General features: G+C 31.8%; 1 protein-coding gene across 6 annotated transcripts; it reads left to right on the plus strand.

The window, feature by feature from the left end:
* The first annotated feature begins 1,403 nt into the window (after positions 1–1,403).
* On the plus strand, positions 1,404–19,078 carry LOC141449410 (circadian locomoter output cycles protein kaput-like). Of its 6 annotated transcripts, none has more exons than XM_074118837.1 (17): positions 1,404–1,688; positions 1,774–1,818; positions 3,063–3,211; positions 4,422–4,513; positions 4,616–4,705; positions 4,780–4,879; positions 6,225–6,320; positions 6,452–6,533; positions 6,610–6,741; positions 7,114–7,220; positions 8,160–8,307; positions 9,229–9,359; positions 10,621–10,715; positions 11,042–11,200; positions 13,586–13,711; positions 14,492–14,584; positions 18,487–19,078. In XM_074118837.1, the coding sequence occupies exons 1-17, from the start codon at positions 1,648–1,650 to the stop codon at positions 18,598–18,600; spliced, it is 1,800 nt and encodes a 599-aa protein (XP_073974938.1). In that variant the 5' UTR covers positions 1,404–1,647; the 3' UTR covers positions 18,601–19,078. The 6 variants fall into 6 exon arrangements, with proteins under 6 accessions (XP_073974938.1, XP_073974939.1, XP_073974940.1 ...); XM_074118838.1 differs by having other exon boundaries at positions 10,621–10,706; XM_074118839.1 differs by having other exon boundaries at positions 9,229–9,347.
* The last annotated feature ends 245 nt before the right edge of the window (positions 19,079–19,323 follow it).

Consider the following 19,323-nt stretch of genomic DNA (forward strand, 5'->3'; position numbering starts at 1 on the left):
ATGAAATTAACGGATGTATTCATCAATGAATCAATGCATTTTAGTATCCTCGGACATAAATATAAGCAATATGTTAATGAAAATTAAAAGAAAAACTTAAAGGACTCTCTTTATAAATGTTATAATTAGGACTATCTGAGCGTTTAGGAACATTTTTACAAAAAAGGGGTTTAGGATGAGCATTAGTTTTCAGGAAAGCGATAACGAGAGGATGTTTAAGACAAGTTGCTTCCCCGTTGTAATTGTTATTACTACAAAAAAGCGTATTGGTGATTGACTTATGGATTCAACATGGACCAGTAATATATCAAACAAACTGCGTTGTAAATGGGCAAGGACTATTAGGACTATGCAATTAATTAAAAATCGATCTTAGGAGATATGATGTTAGTATTGTAACCTAGCATGATTAGAGCAGATTATAAAAGAAACGGCGTCGTATTAAAGCTGCAACCTGCAACTGATTAAAATTGAATCATTGAAATAGTCGATCATTTTCGTGCTATGATGTAGGTAAGGCTTCCACTTTTCTGAATTATACTATTATCACTCTACAACTGGTCTTAGGCACATATTGTGTTTTATGAGTGGTAAATGCATAAAATGAATATTTTTCAAGTTAAATTGGAAGTTTTTGTAATTGAACAATGATCAGCGCAGTTAGAAACTGTTTTTACAAACGGTTGCAACAAGCTAAAATAAAAAGATAATTATAATTAAGACCCAAGGGGTTTTCAGGTATGAATAACATCAAAATATTGGAAAAATAAATTTTTAATTATGAAAAATCTTTTTGTAGATTTATAAAAATTTTTTTTGGTAATTTAATTATTTACATTTTATTAAATTTATATGATTCTTTATTTGTTAAAAAGGTTTAACTAAACAACAACTTCACTGAAGAACCTGGCAACAAACTGCCTCCACTACTAAACGCTAAAATTTGTCGTAAGACCCGTTTTCGTACGACTTCAACAGATTTTGTTGCACGGGCAGGGGCAGTCTGCAGTTTGCAGTTTTGGTCAGAATTCAGACCGTCGAACGGATTGTTCATACGATAAATTGTATACGATTATAATTGATAATTGTAACGTGTTGGCATTATTGTGGATTATGTCTCCTTAAGTTAGTTCTTATACGTCTTTTCGTTCAAACTCATTTACTAGTATATAGCATTTACTTTTTGCAATATTTCTACATAAAGTATGTCAAGAATAATAGACAATAAATCGTTATTCATTTATGAGTTTTAAACTTAGATTTTCAATTATTATTTTATTTTCCTGAAGTTTAAATTATTGTAGTCGATTTCAATTGTCAAACAATGATATATCGATTCTTGCGATTGCTATGAATGGTATTTATTGTCTGAATAACGAATCGAATAATTCTTAAAAATATTTAGTGAATTATGCTAAAAAGATGATTTGATACGTTCAGTGTCATATGTTTTTGTTGACATTCGGTTTGAGCTTAATAATTTTGGGCGATATATTTCTGTTCATTTTGACGAATTAACTTCAAATAAGCTTATAAAAATGAATACTTTGAATTTATTGTGTTATACTTGTTTTCTTAGAATAAATTTTTTGGAAGTAATGTCCTTCATTAAAGTTAGATGAAACTGTTGAAGTTATACAATTGATAATGTCAAGATTCGTAAATCCGAGTTCCACTAGGAAATCTGAGTGAGTTAGACGTCATATCAACAGCTTATTTAGAGATTAAATTACTGTATTGCTTATAAAAGCCAAAAAACTGTAATTTTTCCAGTGACACAATGGATGAAGATACTGATGACAAAGATGATTCAAAAAGGTAACAAATAACAATAAACTTACCTCTTGCAAAAACTTTATTTTGAAAATTGTGTTATTACAATTTTGGTGGGAATTCTTTTTCGGTAATTAGGTGTTGTATTTCTACCGTCACATTCCTTTACAGCAAAGTAAAAAGATTTCGAGAGGGTACAATCATATAAATTTTTGAGATTTTACTGTTTGTAAAAATAACAATTTATTAGACTCTACTCGGAACTAGATCGTATTTGATACAAAGTAATAGACATATCAGTCATTCAAAGGACTTATAGAATCCAATGTCTCCAAATGCCTATTTTTGATTGTAGAAGATGATTAAAATTACTAATGTTATTTCTTTTATCTGGAACTGGAAGTTAGGTTTAATTTTTATTTGCGAGTGTTGTTACTAGTTAGTAAATCTCTTAAATTTCTTAACTATTGCATTTAACATATTTCAACATACTTCCTTCAAATTTGTAGTGTACATTGCTATTTGCCCTTGTATAACTATAAATAGCAACAAAATAAATTCAGGTGTTTAAAATAAAGAATACATAGGCGCCAAATGCTGTTTAACCTTTGGGAAGTTCATTCGTTTCAGAGAACTCTGCTCATAGTCGGGGAGGATGCGCAAGGAACAGAAAGTAATATTGTTTGAACCCAGTTTTCATATGATTTTTTGGAACCTCGTTAGTCAGGAAGTCAACTGGTTTAAAACGCTTTTTAAAGTAATAAAGATTTCTGTAATTGGCAACTTTTTGGTTTCAACATGCAATTCCAACTTTATGACAGTTCAAGTAATATTTTCTATTTGATTATTTTTATTTTTGATTGAGAAAATTAAAATTTATTTTGCGTGGGATGCGATTTTCGGTTCTCTAATAATTGTTAAGGCAAATTCTGATGGAATGACCGCCCTGCAAAACCAAGATTTGCACGAATTTGCCCATTTTAAATTGAAGCTTGCCTTAGTTATTTGAATAATGATCAATACAGGATTGTTCGGCACTTAGATTTTCTAATCCCAGGAACTTCATAGTTCTGTAGTACCACAGACTGGTGCCTGGCACATTTAATAAAAGGATCCGAAAGCTAAAGAACTATATTAATATCTAATATGATTCGATTATAAGAAACCTAATAAAACGAGCTGTCAATTTCTTCAGTGCGATTTTTAACAATAACTGAAAATATTACGTTCTTCATTCAAAACTATCTCGAAATATCATTTTAATTATTATTATTATTATTATTTTATAGGAAAACGAGAAATTTGAGTGAGAAAAAGCGTAGAGATCAATTTAATCTTCTCATTAATGAACTAGGTTCTATGGTCTCGACCAATAATCGCAAAATGGATAAATCAACAGTACTCAAGTCTGCCATTTCGTACTTAAAAAACCATAATGGTGAGTTAATTATACATTTTTTTAGTTTATTGCATTGGTCATTTTCAAAAATTTAACAAACATTTTTAAGTTTATTTAATGACTAAATGTGCACATTGGCCACTTCTAAGTCTATTACGCTGGGACTGCTGTTCGAACCATACCATTTTTAAAGGTGTTGGTGGCATAGTCCTGAGATGTCGGTTTTATACAAGAGCTTCCTCTAAATGTTTTGATTCAGTTATTTGTCACTCCCGTAAACTATTGCCTGAACTTTCATGAAATTCGCCGGGATTTAGGAAGATCTTGAACAGCAATTTATCTAAACATTAAAACAAACTCACAATATGTCTAGAATCCCGGGTCTTAGTTGTAATTTCCTGTATAAAAAAAACAAGCCATTTTAATTGGTGTTTTCTATTTCGTCAAACCTCCTAATGTTCAATGTTGCCTCAAACGCGTCCCCACATGTTTAATGTGGAGTCTGAGAAGGTATCTAAAACATTCTCGACGCATATAGATCAGCCCTTCCTTTACGTGTCAAATCAATAAGTTTAGTTACTTCGTCTTTTTGATCAAAAGATAACTGACCTCCGGATTCCAAATTTGTGGGTCCTTTCCTTTAGTTTTTTCAATTTTCAAGTAAACATCCATGTGCATCGATAAGGACAGTTTTAAACGTCTAAAGGCACTTACCAAAACATTAAACAACAAATTCTAAATCAGATTCTTAGATGGTAATTGTTCATTCAGTTCAACTTTCAACCTTCAACCTCTAGCCAAATTTAGGGGTGAATCGTAAAAATAAAGTCTTAAAATTGAACTTCAACTGAAGTGTTTATGTGTGGAGAAAAACAAATGAACAATTAAAATTGTTCCCAAAATTAATATGGGATAAAGATTTTTTTATCACGTTAGAGAAAATGCTTTGTTATGTGCACTTCGTTTGAAAAGTTGGACCATATTGATATTAATATAGACCAAAATGATGAAATTTGAAAATTCTAAGAAATAATTTAAAGGCTCTTTAACTTTGATTTTTTCTTTTTGAACTGGTGTGTTCAAAAGTAAAGAATCCGGGAAATGCTCAGAAAAAAGCTCTTGAGGCTAATGACCTAAGATAATGAGGAATCTTCATTTAGAGAGTGAGAGAGATGGTTCAATTTATTTAATCTATGTAGACATTTTAGTAGTAAGCAAAGTGTATTATTATAATTTTTTAACATTATAGATGTAGCTGTGTTATCGAGGGCAAATGAAATTCAGGAAGACTGGAAACCTTCCTTTTTATCGAATGAAGAATTCATTCATTTGTTTTTAGAGGTATTAAATGACAGAAAATATTGTTTTTCATATTTTCGTAGAATTAAAATTAAATTTATTCTTCAGTTTAATTATTATATGTTTTTTTTTGTTTTTATACAGGCCTTAGATGGGTTTATAATAGTATTTTCGTCCACAGGACGAATTTTGTACGTTTCAGAAAGTGTAACTTCTCTTCTTGGTTACTTTCCAGTACGTTATTAAGTTATAGTACTTAAACTTTAGTTAAAGAGAATATTTCTTTTTTAATTTTCTTTTATTTTCAGTGTGATATGTTAGCAATGACACTTTATGATTTGGTTTATGAAGGTGATCATTCGGAGTTGTATAACATGCTTCTAAACCCATCGACTAATTTTGAAACTGGTAACTATATATTATTTCCGAAGTTAAGTGTTAGGATAGTTTGTTATTGTTAGAACCGGATTAATAGATAGTAGCTTATAAAAGATAGGTTATAAGCTTTTGTAATCTATATAAGTCCATTAAAATCCACTGCGATCTATAAAATCTATTGTGGATTAAATCGTGGATCGTATTTTTAATTTTAAATACTGTTGAAGCCCGGTTTGCAGTGTTCTCTCGTAACAGGCGACACTGTCATTCACTGGACAGTTAATCCTGTGAGATAAGGAAATTCGGTGGGCAGACAGCTCCTACCGGGGTTTACGCGTAAGAATTTATTGTTCTAACCATTGATCTAATCCCTTTTCTAATTGTGGTTCCTAATTGAGCCTTTTCGATATTAACGAACTCGTTAATAGCAAACCCTCCTTTATGACATTCTTCGTTTGGATTGCTTCTGGTAAGATTTGGATTGATTCTCAATCTAATGTGTAATAATAGACATCTTAATGTATCATTTTGAAAGCAGAGTGTGAGAAGGTTGTTATGATTTTAATTCAACAATCTATTAAGAAGACTACTTTAAGATAGGTCACGCCACTGAGAAACGGCTTTTTAACTTGGAAGATGCAAGCAATTTGGCTCTGCAAATGAAATAGTTTGGCTCTACTAATTGCTACATCGGAGCTTTACTGAGATCACCGTATTTTGAAACACTTATGGCATACATAGAAGGGATTTCGGGATTCTCCTTGCGGAGGAGATAGTAGTTTGTACCTTCCACTTTATTTGAAATATCAAGTGAGGAAACGGATTGTAGAATAGAATATTCAAAAGGATTAGTTTTATATTGTCTTAGGTTACGAATTCACATGTTTCCTTAATTATTGAACATGTTTAGCTTGGTTACATTTCAGTTGGGTAGAATTAAATATTTTATGTAAATTTATCTAATTGCAAATTTTATAATCCACAAAAAGTACATTGAGTTCTTATTCTTGGAAAAATTTTCACTGTCAATATGATTAACAATGATTACTCACAAGCCCTTCTTTCGATAGATAACAGATTATTGGGCGGATCCTGATTTCCTTTAAAAGGTGTTTCCGATTAGTGTTCATACATAAGTTACTAGCCGTTGTAGTATAATTAAGAAAATCCTTATTAATATTTATATTAATAAATCAAGTGATTAAAATGTATGAAAATGAAAAGCAAATGAGTGACCTTACCTTTTTGGAAACACGAGATTCAAAAATTATAGGATAGTGAAAACATTTCAAAGTGATGAATCCCCATTATGGCATATACATATTTTGTCTGAATTTGTATATAAGTTAGATTAATTTGAAAATAATTTTTTCAGATAATGAATTGTCATTTATGTGCCACTGTAAGAGGGGAGGTATCGATATAAAAGAAGAACCAGTTTACGAAATTATTCTTTTTATTGGTCATTTCAGTATGTATTAAAATTGTGGCTTTATTACGAGTTTAAATTTTCTTTCACTTAAGTATATCGCATTATAAAAATATAATTTAATTTGTCGTAAATTTAAAAATATGAAGGAAATTATTTTTTGTATATTTTAGGAAGCGATGTAGATTCACTTCATCTAAACAATGGTGTCAGTAGTAATCGTTACAGTACTTACAGTGCTGAAGCTGAGAATAGGTTTGTTCGTTCAGTTTTTCTGCTTTTTTGTTCTATTGAAAATTTTAGTAATATTTCATTTTCCAAATAATTTTAGATGGGTTTTTCTTGGTACTGGGAGATTACAGATTCCTCAGCTAATCACGGAATTGTCTGTAATTGACTCATCAAAATGTGAATTTACTTCCCGTCATAGTTTGGAATGGAAGTTTCTATTTTTGGATCATAGGTAATTAATTAAAATTGATTTCAGAAAAAAAGAAATGATTTATCAGTTTCTTCGTTTTTATTTATGTAAATTTCTATTAGTTCTTTTTTAGTCAATTTTATTTTCTATTTATATTAGCTAGAGTAATTCAACGCCCTTATTAAAAAAATTAAAGTTCATCTACAACTAAAGGCATTAGTTTTAACTTGAAATAACATTTAATGGTTTCCTTTTCTTCTTTTTTGGCGATTGATTGATTGATTCGTCCAAGAGCGAATTAGTTCAATTTGGTTAGGGTTCTTTGAGTATCTTATTTTAAATTATATGTTTATAAATTTTAAACAGAAACAAAATCTTTCAGATTTGGTAGATATAAATGTTTTTCTCTTCTAGAGCTCCACCGATAATTGGATACCTTCCATTTGAAGTCTTAGGAACTTCAGGTTATGATTATTATCATGTTGATGATTTGGATAAAGTTGTTAATTGTCATGAAACCTGTAAGTATATAATTATAATATTTAAATCTGACAAATATGTACCTTAAGAATATTTCTTCTTCTCTTAAGGGTTGTAAGGAAGGGGGCAAAAAATCTTTTAGACAAAATATTTTAAAATTGAAAAATAAAATTATATTTGCTCAGAAGGGTAAGCAAAAAGCGAATTTAAGGGTTTCTGATATTTTTATTATACATTTGTACGTTCTAATAAAAGGTTTTAGATTAGTTCAGATTTTATAGTGTTGGCTGCACACACTTTAGTGTGTGTATCAGGTCCTAAAATTTGTATTGTAGCTCCCTTAATTGTTAGTTCCTTGAAAGTAGATGGCGTAAAAAGTCAATTGCTTTTAGCTTTGGGAACTCTAACCAATAATTGTTCAAAACTAAATTTTCTTGCCTGTATATTATTTTAGGTTAAGATTGACAGTATAAGTGGTGGGGTAGCTGGACTAGGTTACCGCAGGTATTACAAAATGTCTGAAGTGGCTAGTCCACTTCTCTCAGGAGATACCTAAATGCGGTTAAGTACAGTTTACTTGGTAGACTTTGAATTGAATCAAAAGGTTAAAACGCGAAAAAAGAGAAGGAATATTATTTTCTTAGTAGTTAAATAGGGAAAAGGAGTCAAAAAAAGGTTCTTCTTTATCCAAAAAAATATAGTTAGATTTATTTATCTACAATATTTATTAAATTTAGATGTACTTGTATATATATTTAGGGTTTTTTTTTTTTTGCCTATATAGTGTGTTTATGTTGTTAAGACAATTGTAGTCAGAAAAAGTTGTTTTTAATCTTATATTTGTAACTAATTTCTGTAACCTGTTCTATCCGGATGTTTCTATAACCTGTCCCGTTGGCTAGATTTGATGTGCGTTGTAAATTTAATCCAATTTCATTAGAAAAAGTTTTTTGAGTTTACATCTGATTTTCTGTCAACAGTGATGCAAAAAGGAGAATGTACTTCTTGTTACTATAGATTTTTGACAAAAGGTCAACAGTGGATTTGGTTACAAACTAGATTTTATATAACTTACCATCAATGGAATTCAAAACCTGAATTTATAGTTTGCTCTCATCGAGTAGTCAGGTAAGTTAATGTCTTCTTTTTATTCAACTTATGCCAGTCAAATAACATTCAAAATTAACTTCTTAATATTAAAAATAAACATTCATATCAACAAAATCCTTTCTCTAAGTAAGAACTCGCTTCGGCAGTTAATACTAATTTCAACGATTCCGAAATTTCGTCGTATAATATAAGAAATAGTAGCCTCTTGTCTGAAGTTTAAAATACATATTTTCTGGTTTCTGTTTTTGGAGACTGAAAGAGCTGCTGCTCTTCTGGTCTGTTACCGAGTAATATGGGGATTCGGTTAACAAGAAGGTGGTTAGGTTGGCCAAATTGGACACCAGTCCAACTTATTGTGTCTGGGTCTATTTGAGACTTTTTAGTCTTTCACAGACTTCCCTCAGACACTAGGTTTTTTCCCTCACTGGGTATTATGGTTTGGGAAGAAACCTGTACAATGTGGGTCTCACGCCCTTTTTTTGTAGAGGTTGTGAAACGGAGGAGAAACACCTATTTATCATGACGGATTTGTTTAGAATGTGAAGAGGCTAATTTGGATCTTTGGTATTAATAGGTAGACGGTGGAATAGCATATGACTTTTCTCTTAAGGTTGTTGCTAGATTTGATCGGACAGCAGATCTTAGGTTGATCAGGCCGGGACTGATTTTTTTGGACACGACATGCTGCAGTTTTTTTTTTTTTTTTAAGCAACTATATGAAGAGTGGCTTTGGTTCCCTCCCGACTGAAGTTTTTCTACTTAGTTCTGAGTTCTTTACTCACTGAAAGAGTAACTTCATTAAGTAAAAGCTGCTGAAATAAAAAATGAAATATTTGTAACACAACTGATCTCTATACTTCAAAAACACAATTCACTTTGAGTGAATAGTAATCATAATTTTAATGTCCATTTAATTTATTTTCATTTGTAACTTTGTAGTTACGTAAATGTGTTGAAACAAACTCTTGAAAATACTGATTATAACAATATATTTGATGAACCAGAGAAGGTTAAATCTTATCCAACAAGAACTTCACCATGGTCATCTAAATCATCAGGTAATTTCACAGGTAAATTTATTTATTACAGTGTTCAATATTTTTATGCCTTTTCTTTAATATAATTACTGGAACACCAAAAGAAATAACTTAATTTAAGAAATTAAAGAAGCATTTCTCGTACTTATTTATTATTTCTGTGTTAATTCGAATATTAGAATTATTCCCTACTAAATATAACAAGCGTTTGTGAATTCTCATTTTCTTAAAAAGTAAAAGCGGGTCATGAATAATAAAAAAGTAAGTAAAATAATTCTTTTTTTTTTCTGGCGGACTTTATGTCGAACTACCAAATTAGGTGAAGTTGGACGGAGGCGACTAGTAAACGAACTTTACTGTACATTTCTCGTATTAACCATTAAATAGATTATTAATGATGACGTTTGTGATATGGAAAATGCATCGAAGGAACCCGGCCTCCCTGATGAACAGGATTTTGAGTATGTAAAATATCCCGAAAAATAAGTTAAAGAGATTATAACAGAACGGAAAAATAATAAATTGCCGGGAATTGACGGTATAGTCGCTGATATGATTTGGTTCTTACCGTTATGTTGTTAGATTCTTCATACGCTTAGCCATCAGTGAAATCAAGTGTGTCTATTGACAGACTCAAACCCCATCACGAATTAAAAATTCAATTCAAAAGTACCTAGTGCTTCAAGTACGCCATTATCAATTAATTTCCGCTCAGCATGAATTGAGTACCAAATTTTATATAGGAGCGCAATTTTTTCTTCAGTATCAAATCCAAATTTTCAGCAGGAAATATCAGGGAGCACCTAGATTTTTTTCAGGAGGGGATTCATGTGTTCAGCGTTTAACAGAAATACAAATCAAAGTTCAGTTCATATTATTCTCAATGTAAAAAAATATGTTTTCATGTCTTTTTTTTTAAGAACAGCAATCATTGTATTAATGCTTATCTTCTTCTACGTCAGACACTGGTTGAATTAATTCCTTTCCTTGCTTAGCTCTAATACAATGTTCATGTATAAAATGCATATTTTATTCATTAATCAACCAAATGCTTCTTCTTTTTCTTTCAAGTTATCCTCTTACACGTTTAAAAGTTTAATGCAAGCTTTCAAAATTCTCTTAACTACAATATATACAAATTTCATAAATGTTTTGAAATGGAAATTACGCTACAGGTCCTTCCTTAGTTCGTATTTGTTTGTTTGTTTTTTTTTTGAATAAATTTTATTTATCTCATTAAATTTTATTTATGGTTCTGGTGTTTGCAAAAAATAAACTTATTGTTAATCCATAGTTGGAAAACGTGAAAAACAAGGAGGATCTGATAGTAACTCTATGTCGGCGGAATCTCCCTTATCACGCCATTCTCAACTGACTGGAGTGAGTGCTGTGAGTATTTGATAAGTACTCCTTTCCATTTTTTTTCATTTTTCAACAAATATTTAAATTTTTTGAGAATAATGATTGGCTCAGTGGTTAGCATTTACTGGATTCCAACGCAGAGATCTCGGGTTCGAGATCCATCTGCTGATCCTTAGATTTTCTTTTTCTAGCAGCTTCCGGTGATGGACAGTGAGAACACTGTTTTGAGGCCGGCAATGCACTGAAAAAAGCCATTGATTCTCAGATTTTGAAGCGCTTTAAAATTAAATTAAAATAAAATAAAATAATGAATCAAATTTTTTTTTGAAAAAATAATACTTTTATTTATTTAGCATTCAACTAGAGGCGGTCAGGCAGGAAGTGGTAGTTTAGTTAAAAACGAAAGTAAAGGAAATAAACCAGTTGAAAGAAATGATGGATATCATCCTCATTCATTTGCAGTTGTGGGTGTGCCACCACAGTCTGTACTGAATGTATTACCTCCACAACGGGTAAGAAAGTTTTTGAATATAATTTCGATTTTAGTTACTTTATTGAAATTATTATTAAATTAAATTAAAACTTTATTTAATTAATTATTTATTGAAGTTGGAGTTGGTATGAAAAAAGTTGGTAGGTACGATTGTAGCGATATAATGGTGAAGTGATTGCACTTTAATTAAAGAACTGTTGACCTACTTCAAAGATATTTAAAAAAAAAATTGAAGTATTGTTAGAATTCATTGCGGAATGAGTAAAGTTAGGTTGCAAAAGTGACTATAGGAAAGGTAAAAAAAGATCATGTTTTTTGTCTTTGATAGACTAGTGAAAGGTTATTTATTTTGTGCTCTTATACGTTCTATCGTTACATACAGTCTTCAGTTAGTAAAAAAGTCATTTATTTTGTGCCCTTGTTCGTTCGTCGTTACATGCATCACATCATCAAATACATACGGATGATATAGGGGTTAAGAGGAGAGGAACTTATCGTGTATTTGTTAATCTTAAATAATTCTGTTACCGAAAACCAAAAGTACTGATTTCGAGCATTGTAGCAGTTAAGTTAGGGAGAGAGTTATATTTTCTTTTTATGACCATTAAGCGATCAAGACAAAAGTTATATTTTGGCTCTGACATTGTTTGGATATATTGTAAAATAATTCCAAAGACATGAAAATATCGTGAGGAATGGAAGAGAAAGCGGGAAAATAAGACAGACTGAAAAGAAGGAAAACAGAAGAACAGAACGAAAGGCAGTATAAACAATTACCTTACAATTTTGGAAGCTTTGTAACAAGTTAATTGCCTAGCTTACTTTGTAGCTTACTGCCGAGATTACTAGCTGTGAGTAGAGAAGAAACCTTGGTAATCATAAAAGAGGACATTTACAGGAAACAGTGATTCCAAAATTTAAAAAAGTACCAAATAAATTGATGGATTAATTTATCTTTTATAGTGTAACATTTTAACAAAAACTAATCCGATAAATCAACCTTTTGCTGGTGTATCACACATTTGAAGAAATTGCGGAGTCTGAAAATAACTATTTCACTTCATTTCATTATTTCCATTCAGGAATTTTTACTAACAATAATATTTTAGCAGTAGTTTGGTTCTAAATGTGACTGATAGAAGCATATAATTGAAAACTTGAATATTCCTCTCCTACACAACACTTAAAAAAAAAATTAATAAGCCATACTAGTTACAACTCTTGCAGCCACCACACTGACACACGTGTGGTATTTTTTTTTCTTCTTATGGTTCCCAAACGGGGTTTTGTGGCTTCGATGTAAAAAAAGTGGCGAATATTGTAGAGGTACTGTTCATCTTTTTTGGCGACTGATTCATACTTTTTGTATTAACAAAGAGATTAATAAATTATTTTTCATGTTAAGATTTTTATTTAAAATCAATGTACATTGTATTCTCACCGGAAAACGGCGGAAATCCCGAGCTGATTACTGTTAGGCTAAAGAAATTCTTGGCCTGCCTAAAACGGCAGTGGTTGGCTTCAGCAGGTCCCGGATCCGCCAGCTAGTTCAGACATGCGAATTTAGCGCACCATCTTTTTAAATGTGGCCTTAACCAGGCGCCAATCTGCGCTGGCTGCAGTGAGTCCAATGAGACTGCGCGTCACTTTGTAGAGGAGTGTCCCGTTTATTCTAAAAGATTCCTCGTCTTTGGGAGGTTATATGTTTCCCACCTGGAGATTATGGCATCTGGCAATCTTTACGAACTCTCTAGGTTTATTCAGTGCACTGGGCGATTGAATCACCATGCTCGCTTGTGTCCTGTTGCTACTAGATTAGTTTTTGAATAAGTATCGTTATTCGGCAATCTCTATTGCCGGATTTGTTGGTTTTGAAGCCCCGCTGTATCTTATGAGGTGATGGGTGGGCGGGGAACAATGGGCATCTTGGATGTCTGCGTTCCTTCCTTTTCTTAGGGGAGCCGCCCTTTGTTACAATACTATTGAATACATTGTGATCTGTTTCTATAAAATATGTACCACAGTCCTGAAGATTACCTTGGCCAAAACATAATAAAAAAATAATGACAAAGAGGGGCGATATATTTTGGTCTTGGTTCGGGCAATGTTTGTTTTTACTTAGTAATTTATTAATCTTGTTGGTGATGTAAGTGTTATTTGTGGCTATTGTGCATTTTTGTGTTGAGTTCTTGCTTTTAGTGGGATAGGGCAAGAGATTTGGTTTTCATTCTGTTATCAGTTGTCTTAAGAGCAGCTTGTTTACGTTGAGTAGAATGGCGGAAACTGTTGTGTATCATAGTGACATTGGACGTGGGTGTTCTGTGTATACCGTCTACTAAGTGGTTATAACTTCTAGTAAGTGTGACGAAAATGTTTTTCCTTCTTTATTTCTTTGACTTTTTAGCTGGATCAGTTGGAAAGGAGGCAGGAAGAACTACAGCAGAGGATTGTGGAGCAGCAAACTGAGCTAAGACATGTTACTGAACAGCTATTCATGGCAAAATATGGATTGTTTCCGCCTGTTCTTAATGTAAGTTTAATTCATATTTTACAAAATTCTTAAACTGAAGATCAAATCGAAAGTGAATGAGACATCTCCTAAACGCATCTGCATTAGCTCAAAAATGTTTATAACATTAAATTAAAATGAAACTTTTATTGGTATTCCCATCCTATTAATGATTCTGATTACTTATGTAATGTCCCAATCAATACTCATGGAGCTTGCAGCGATAAGTGATACGCAACTATTTGGGCTTAGCGAACCCATCGGCAAATCTAGCAGCTAATGTAATATACTCACAGTTTTTACAAATAAACTTTAGCACTTTACAGGCGTCCTCATTCTATTTACAGTACTGGAACTTTTGGGACCACATTAGCTTTATTAGGCTGCATTGGATATGGCTTATAGCCATATCTTTAACAATCTGTCATTTACAGATGTGGTTAACTAACTAATTGTAGTTAATGTAATCTTAGCGTTATTTGTTTTCCATCAGCCTGGCTTTAGTTCTTCAAATTTTACCTTTTTTAGTTATCTGGACATAATTTCGCTTCCCATTCAAGCAACCGATGTTCATATGTATTTTTTCGATGCGGTAAAATTGGGTACTTTACAATTTTAAAATCTGTAGTTGCATTTTTTTATGCAAAGGAGGGATCCTAAACTTCAAGTGAAAAAAACAAAATATATAAAAAATAAATACATTTACAAACGTTTGATATTCGCTCTAGTTAGATTTGTAACTATTTAATGTTGTTTTCATAATATTTATTCGCAATAAATCTTAAGAATTATTCAATTTAGGTAACACTGCCATATACGGTATCACAGACGGTGCCGAGCTCAGAGATGTATGTGGCGCAGGCTATCCCGCCAGTTATCATTGAACCTCATCAAGTAGGTTTTTCTCCTTTTTCCTTTCTACTTATTACATGCATGATCAATTCTAATCTTGTTGTGAACTATTACTTTTAAATTTTCTGTATTTATGCACTAAAATATCTTTTAATGTTTTATGTTTAATGTTTCTGTTATTTATCTTTCTGTTAATATCTTTAACACTTCTTACGTATATACATTGCACCCCAAAAAGAGTTATAACATGTTTATGTTTTTATTATTTATAGCATTCTAGCTTCCACTGTTCTCTTACCAATTGTGTTCTCACTACACAGATTGTAAATTTCTAAGTAAATTAAAAAAAAATATAACACACATTTATTGTAATAGTTACTGAAAAAATCTGTAACAGGCAAAAAAGAAAGAAGCAGAAAGGTTTTTAGACACAAAAGGCTATTTGATCTTTCTTTTCTGCTTAATTGGAGGTTATCGATGGTTTATTAGTTTAAGAAATATGCGACAAATAAATTCTTCACGAACAGAATTGTAAGATTTAATCCTAGGAGCGGATTTCATTGTAAATAAATTTTAAAATTTAGTGTTCTACAACACACTGGTATTCTCTTGTTCTAACGCAGGACAAAACAATATTAAATCTAAGGGAAGAGGTCGGTGATTAGGGCATTTTGACTTTCACGTGGAAATCCCGAGGATGAGTCCAGCTGCTGCATATATCTTCATATGTTTATCGCTAGAACCTCCGCAACCCGGTTCCGTTGAACACTGTTCGGAGTGCACCGGACAATCCGGAAAAAGGCTCCGGGCGTCAATGTTTGGTGGAGTTAGAAGGGATAAGTTGTTGCGCCTAAATTAATTTTTAAAAGTTACTTTAGTGGGGAATAGATTAGTAAGTAGCGTGATGGACCCGCGTTGGAGTTTCCATTCCCTGATTTCTTCCTCCGATTTTGTTTTTCTAGGAGCTTTCGCACGCTCAGTATTAAGTAGCAGCAGTCTAACCTGTAACAACAGAACGAGGACAAAAGGCCTCGGCTTCAAGAGATAACTGAGGGCCCAAATGTTAATGCACAATATCTCCTTTTTCTCGAAAGCCTTAAGACCTCACACTCCAGTCTTTTGCACATGTGTCGCTTGGGTTATTCTTAATTTCTCTGATTTCTTTTTCATCGGTTAATCATTTTTCTACTTCCTTTCCTTCTGAACAAAGGTAACAGGTTATTCTTCATATGTACTGGATGTATTCTTTTTTGTTTTAAATTCTAGGCTTCTTTTATCTTTCCTCTTCATCATCTACTTTTGCTTTTTCTCGTCACTTCCATAGTTTTTTCCTTACTTCTTTGTCTTCTATATATTCTTTTCTTATTTAAAAATTTAAAATAAGGTGTTAAAAAAAATCATTAATTTGAGCGAAGGGAGAGAATTAGCCCAGTGGTTAGATACTGGATTCCCACGCGGAGATCTTGGGTTCGAATCCAACTGCTGGGCTTTCAATTTTCTCTTCCAAGGAGCTTCTTATAACTCACTCTCTGGTGATGGATTTTATCGGCTGTAACAAGAGGACACTGCCCGGAGTCCGGTGGTGTACTACAAAGAACTCCGGTCGCCAACAACCTCAGAAATTAAAGCGTCTTAAATAAAAGAAGAAGTAATAATTTGAGTACAGCTCTTATTAGAATCTGTTCTCGTTTTCTTTGTGTCCTTGTCGTTAAAAACTCTTCTTGACTTATTTGCTTTTGATTTAGCTTTTTTCAGTGTTCTTGCAGCTTTTCTTACACAATGGTGCTTTCTTCATTATTTAATGAATTCCCTTCCTTCAGTTTCCTTATATTCCTATCTTTCTTGTTTTCCTCTTTGCTGATTATTGTTTGAAAACTAAAGGATGAAATTGTTCGCCTACATCGCCATGTTATTATGTCTCAAACACATATTTATTTTCCATGTAGTTCACTCTTGGTTCAGTGCCAATTTATTTTTTGTTAGTCTTATAAAGAGGAAATTTAAATGAATGCGATAAGTTTTTGACATTGAATTTTCTCTAGAAAATTCTTTCTACATGCAAGTTATTATATATATTTTTTAAAAATTTTCTTCCCTTTTTTAAGTAATTCTACTGTTAAGGAATTTATTTGCATTTTACATGCCTTTTAACTTGCCCATAATACAATTCATAATAAAGCCAAATACAAAAATAAATTATTATAGTACCAAGAGATTACTTGATTTTAACAACAGATGATCTAAAATCAATGTTTTTGATGAATTTATTGAAGTCCTCTTAAGTTTTGTGTATTATTACTACTTTAACATTTTTAAGATGGTTGTTTCTCATTACGTAGATAGTACAAATTTGTGTATCTTTTTTAGGCGTTCTGGTTCTATTAAAGGGCAATCAAAAGTTATGACTGAGTTATAAGGTTCTGAGGCTGAATTTGGTTGATGAGGTTATGTTGAGGTTATTTTGGTTGAGGTTACTGCTTTGTGGACAATTACAAAGGTAGATGTTATTAAAACCATGTCCTGTTAATGTATGTCATTGTGGCCGATGGGTTCAGCCAATTTTTAATAATGACAATAAACTTTTGGTTGTGTTTGATTAGTTTGTAGCCATCTGAGATCCCACTCAGTTTTGCTCTTTAAGAATATGTATTCTCCTTTTTACTGATAATTTGGGACTTCAGCATGCAGACAATGTTTTCATATTATTTCGTAGAAGCCTCCTTTGCCAATTGGTCTGCTTCTTCATTTCCCACTATTCTTTGGTCCAAATAAATCATTAGATTTGTTCTCAATGTATCTTCAACGTGGATTATTGTATTTTCTATTAATCATTAAAGCAAAGTTTTGAAAATAGCAACTTCTATTTATTTTACAACTTTAAATCACAAATTTCAAGTGAATAATGTTTATATTTATAAATTATCTCTATTCTGTTATTACTACTATATCAATAATTATTGCTGTAAGATAATATTACTTTTTTTCTTTTTTTTTAAATAAGACTACCGAACAACGTCTTTACTTTTTTCATCAGAGCAGATAGACTTCTCAAATAGTTCTATTGCTAACATTCGACTCATCAATAATTTTCTTGAACGTATCTTAACATGTCAACTTGATTCTCTCATATCATCAAGAAGTAATAATAAAATTCAGAAAGAATTCATTTTGAATTATATGAACTTCATTAAAATAAATAAAATTTCCTCAAGACCCGCAAAATTTATTTAGTTTCTACGAAGATTTGTAGTTTGTTTATCTTATCAGACTGATTCATAAACTCCTTCCGGCTCTGATAACTTTCAGACTTGAAATAAATAGTTCTCACAATGCCCAAGGGGGATTGGCATTTATAGCCGCATTCGGACGGTAGGATAGGATGTACCCTGAAGCCCTCTTCTTAAATACGAATTGAACTTAGAGTCGGTAGTTTTAAAGGACTAAATCGTGTAATGATGAACTGTTTTAAGTGAACATTTGGTAGATGTTTGGTTATTCTCTGGAAGCGGGCTTGATGTTCTGAGCTGCGGTAGCAGATGGGTCGTTACACCAATCTGTTACTATTACTATCTTTGATTTTATCCCTGCAGTACGCATGTTTATTGGGTCTTTGAACGGTTCCAGTCTTTCATCTATCAGTAGAGAAGTAGATCAGTTTAGACCCTGCTCTTTTAATAAAAGAGATTTATTGCGACGAACCTTTACATTCTAGTAGAAAAATACCTCACTTTTTTATTTTATTTTATTTTTAACAAGTTCCAGGGTTTCTTCGTATTCGTTTCAACAATCAATTGAAGTACATTTTGAAGAAGAAAAATTATCTCATTATAATGATAGGATTTACTACTTTTGTTTTTTATTTTGATAAACAGTGGCCGAAATGAATTAACTTATCTTGCTCAGGTTAATTAATTTTTTATATAAATATTATTTCATTCTTTCAGGTACGTGTAGATGAAGAGCAGCCATCTGAACATTATCAGGTACCTCATCAAAGTGGAATACTATATAATCCTCCTGTGAATTCTCCAAATTCGACAACACAAACCAACCACTAATTTTTATAACCTAACATGAATGGAAATACTTTCAGTAATGTTGGTTAAAGTTGAGAAAATTGATTTACAGCATACATTTGTAAATGTATTTAACATTTTATGCGAAATCCATAAACTAATTGATAAGTAGATAGTAAACTTAACACAAATTTTTTCCATGAAAAGATTTGATTTATTGATATAAGTTATTATTAAACATAAAAGGAGAGAAGCCTTCTCAGGCATTCCTTGATAGAACTTGAATTAATTTTCATTGACATTTTTCTCGTTATGTTTGAAGAATGAAGGAAAAGATTGGAATGTAATCCATAAAAATTATTTAATTAAAAAATTAAATAATGGTCATAGTTATCTCGTAGAACAAACAGTTGGAATTCGGAACCTTCTATGATTTTTTGCACCAGCGCTCTTTTAATTTAATATTCCTTTTAATATTCTTATATTACTTTTAGAAACATTCCCTTTAAATTTCATTTAGCTGGGAATATCTTGTACAGGCACTAGTCGTTTCAAAAAGAGCTTTCCTCCTGTCCAAATTTTTTTTGAGGAATTTATTTACTTTGTCAGTATATCTGGGCTTAGTTTTTAGGCGCTACTGTGCAGGATACTTTAAATCTGTTGGCACGATCGTCTCATTTAGTGCAATTGTAAATGGTTACATGGGTCTCTCCTTGGTGCGAAAAATTTGCAACAGTTTACATTTCCTCAAGCTTCAATACGAGT

This window comes from Rhodnius prolixus, unplaced genomic scaffold (genome assembly GCF_049639745.1).
Source record: "Rhodnius prolixus isolate KJV_2025 unplaced genomic scaffold, Rpr scaffold_2, whole genome shotgun sequence".
Lineage (NCBI taxonomy): Eukaryota > Metazoa > Arthropoda > Insecta > Hemiptera > Reduviidae > Rhodnius > Rhodnius prolixus.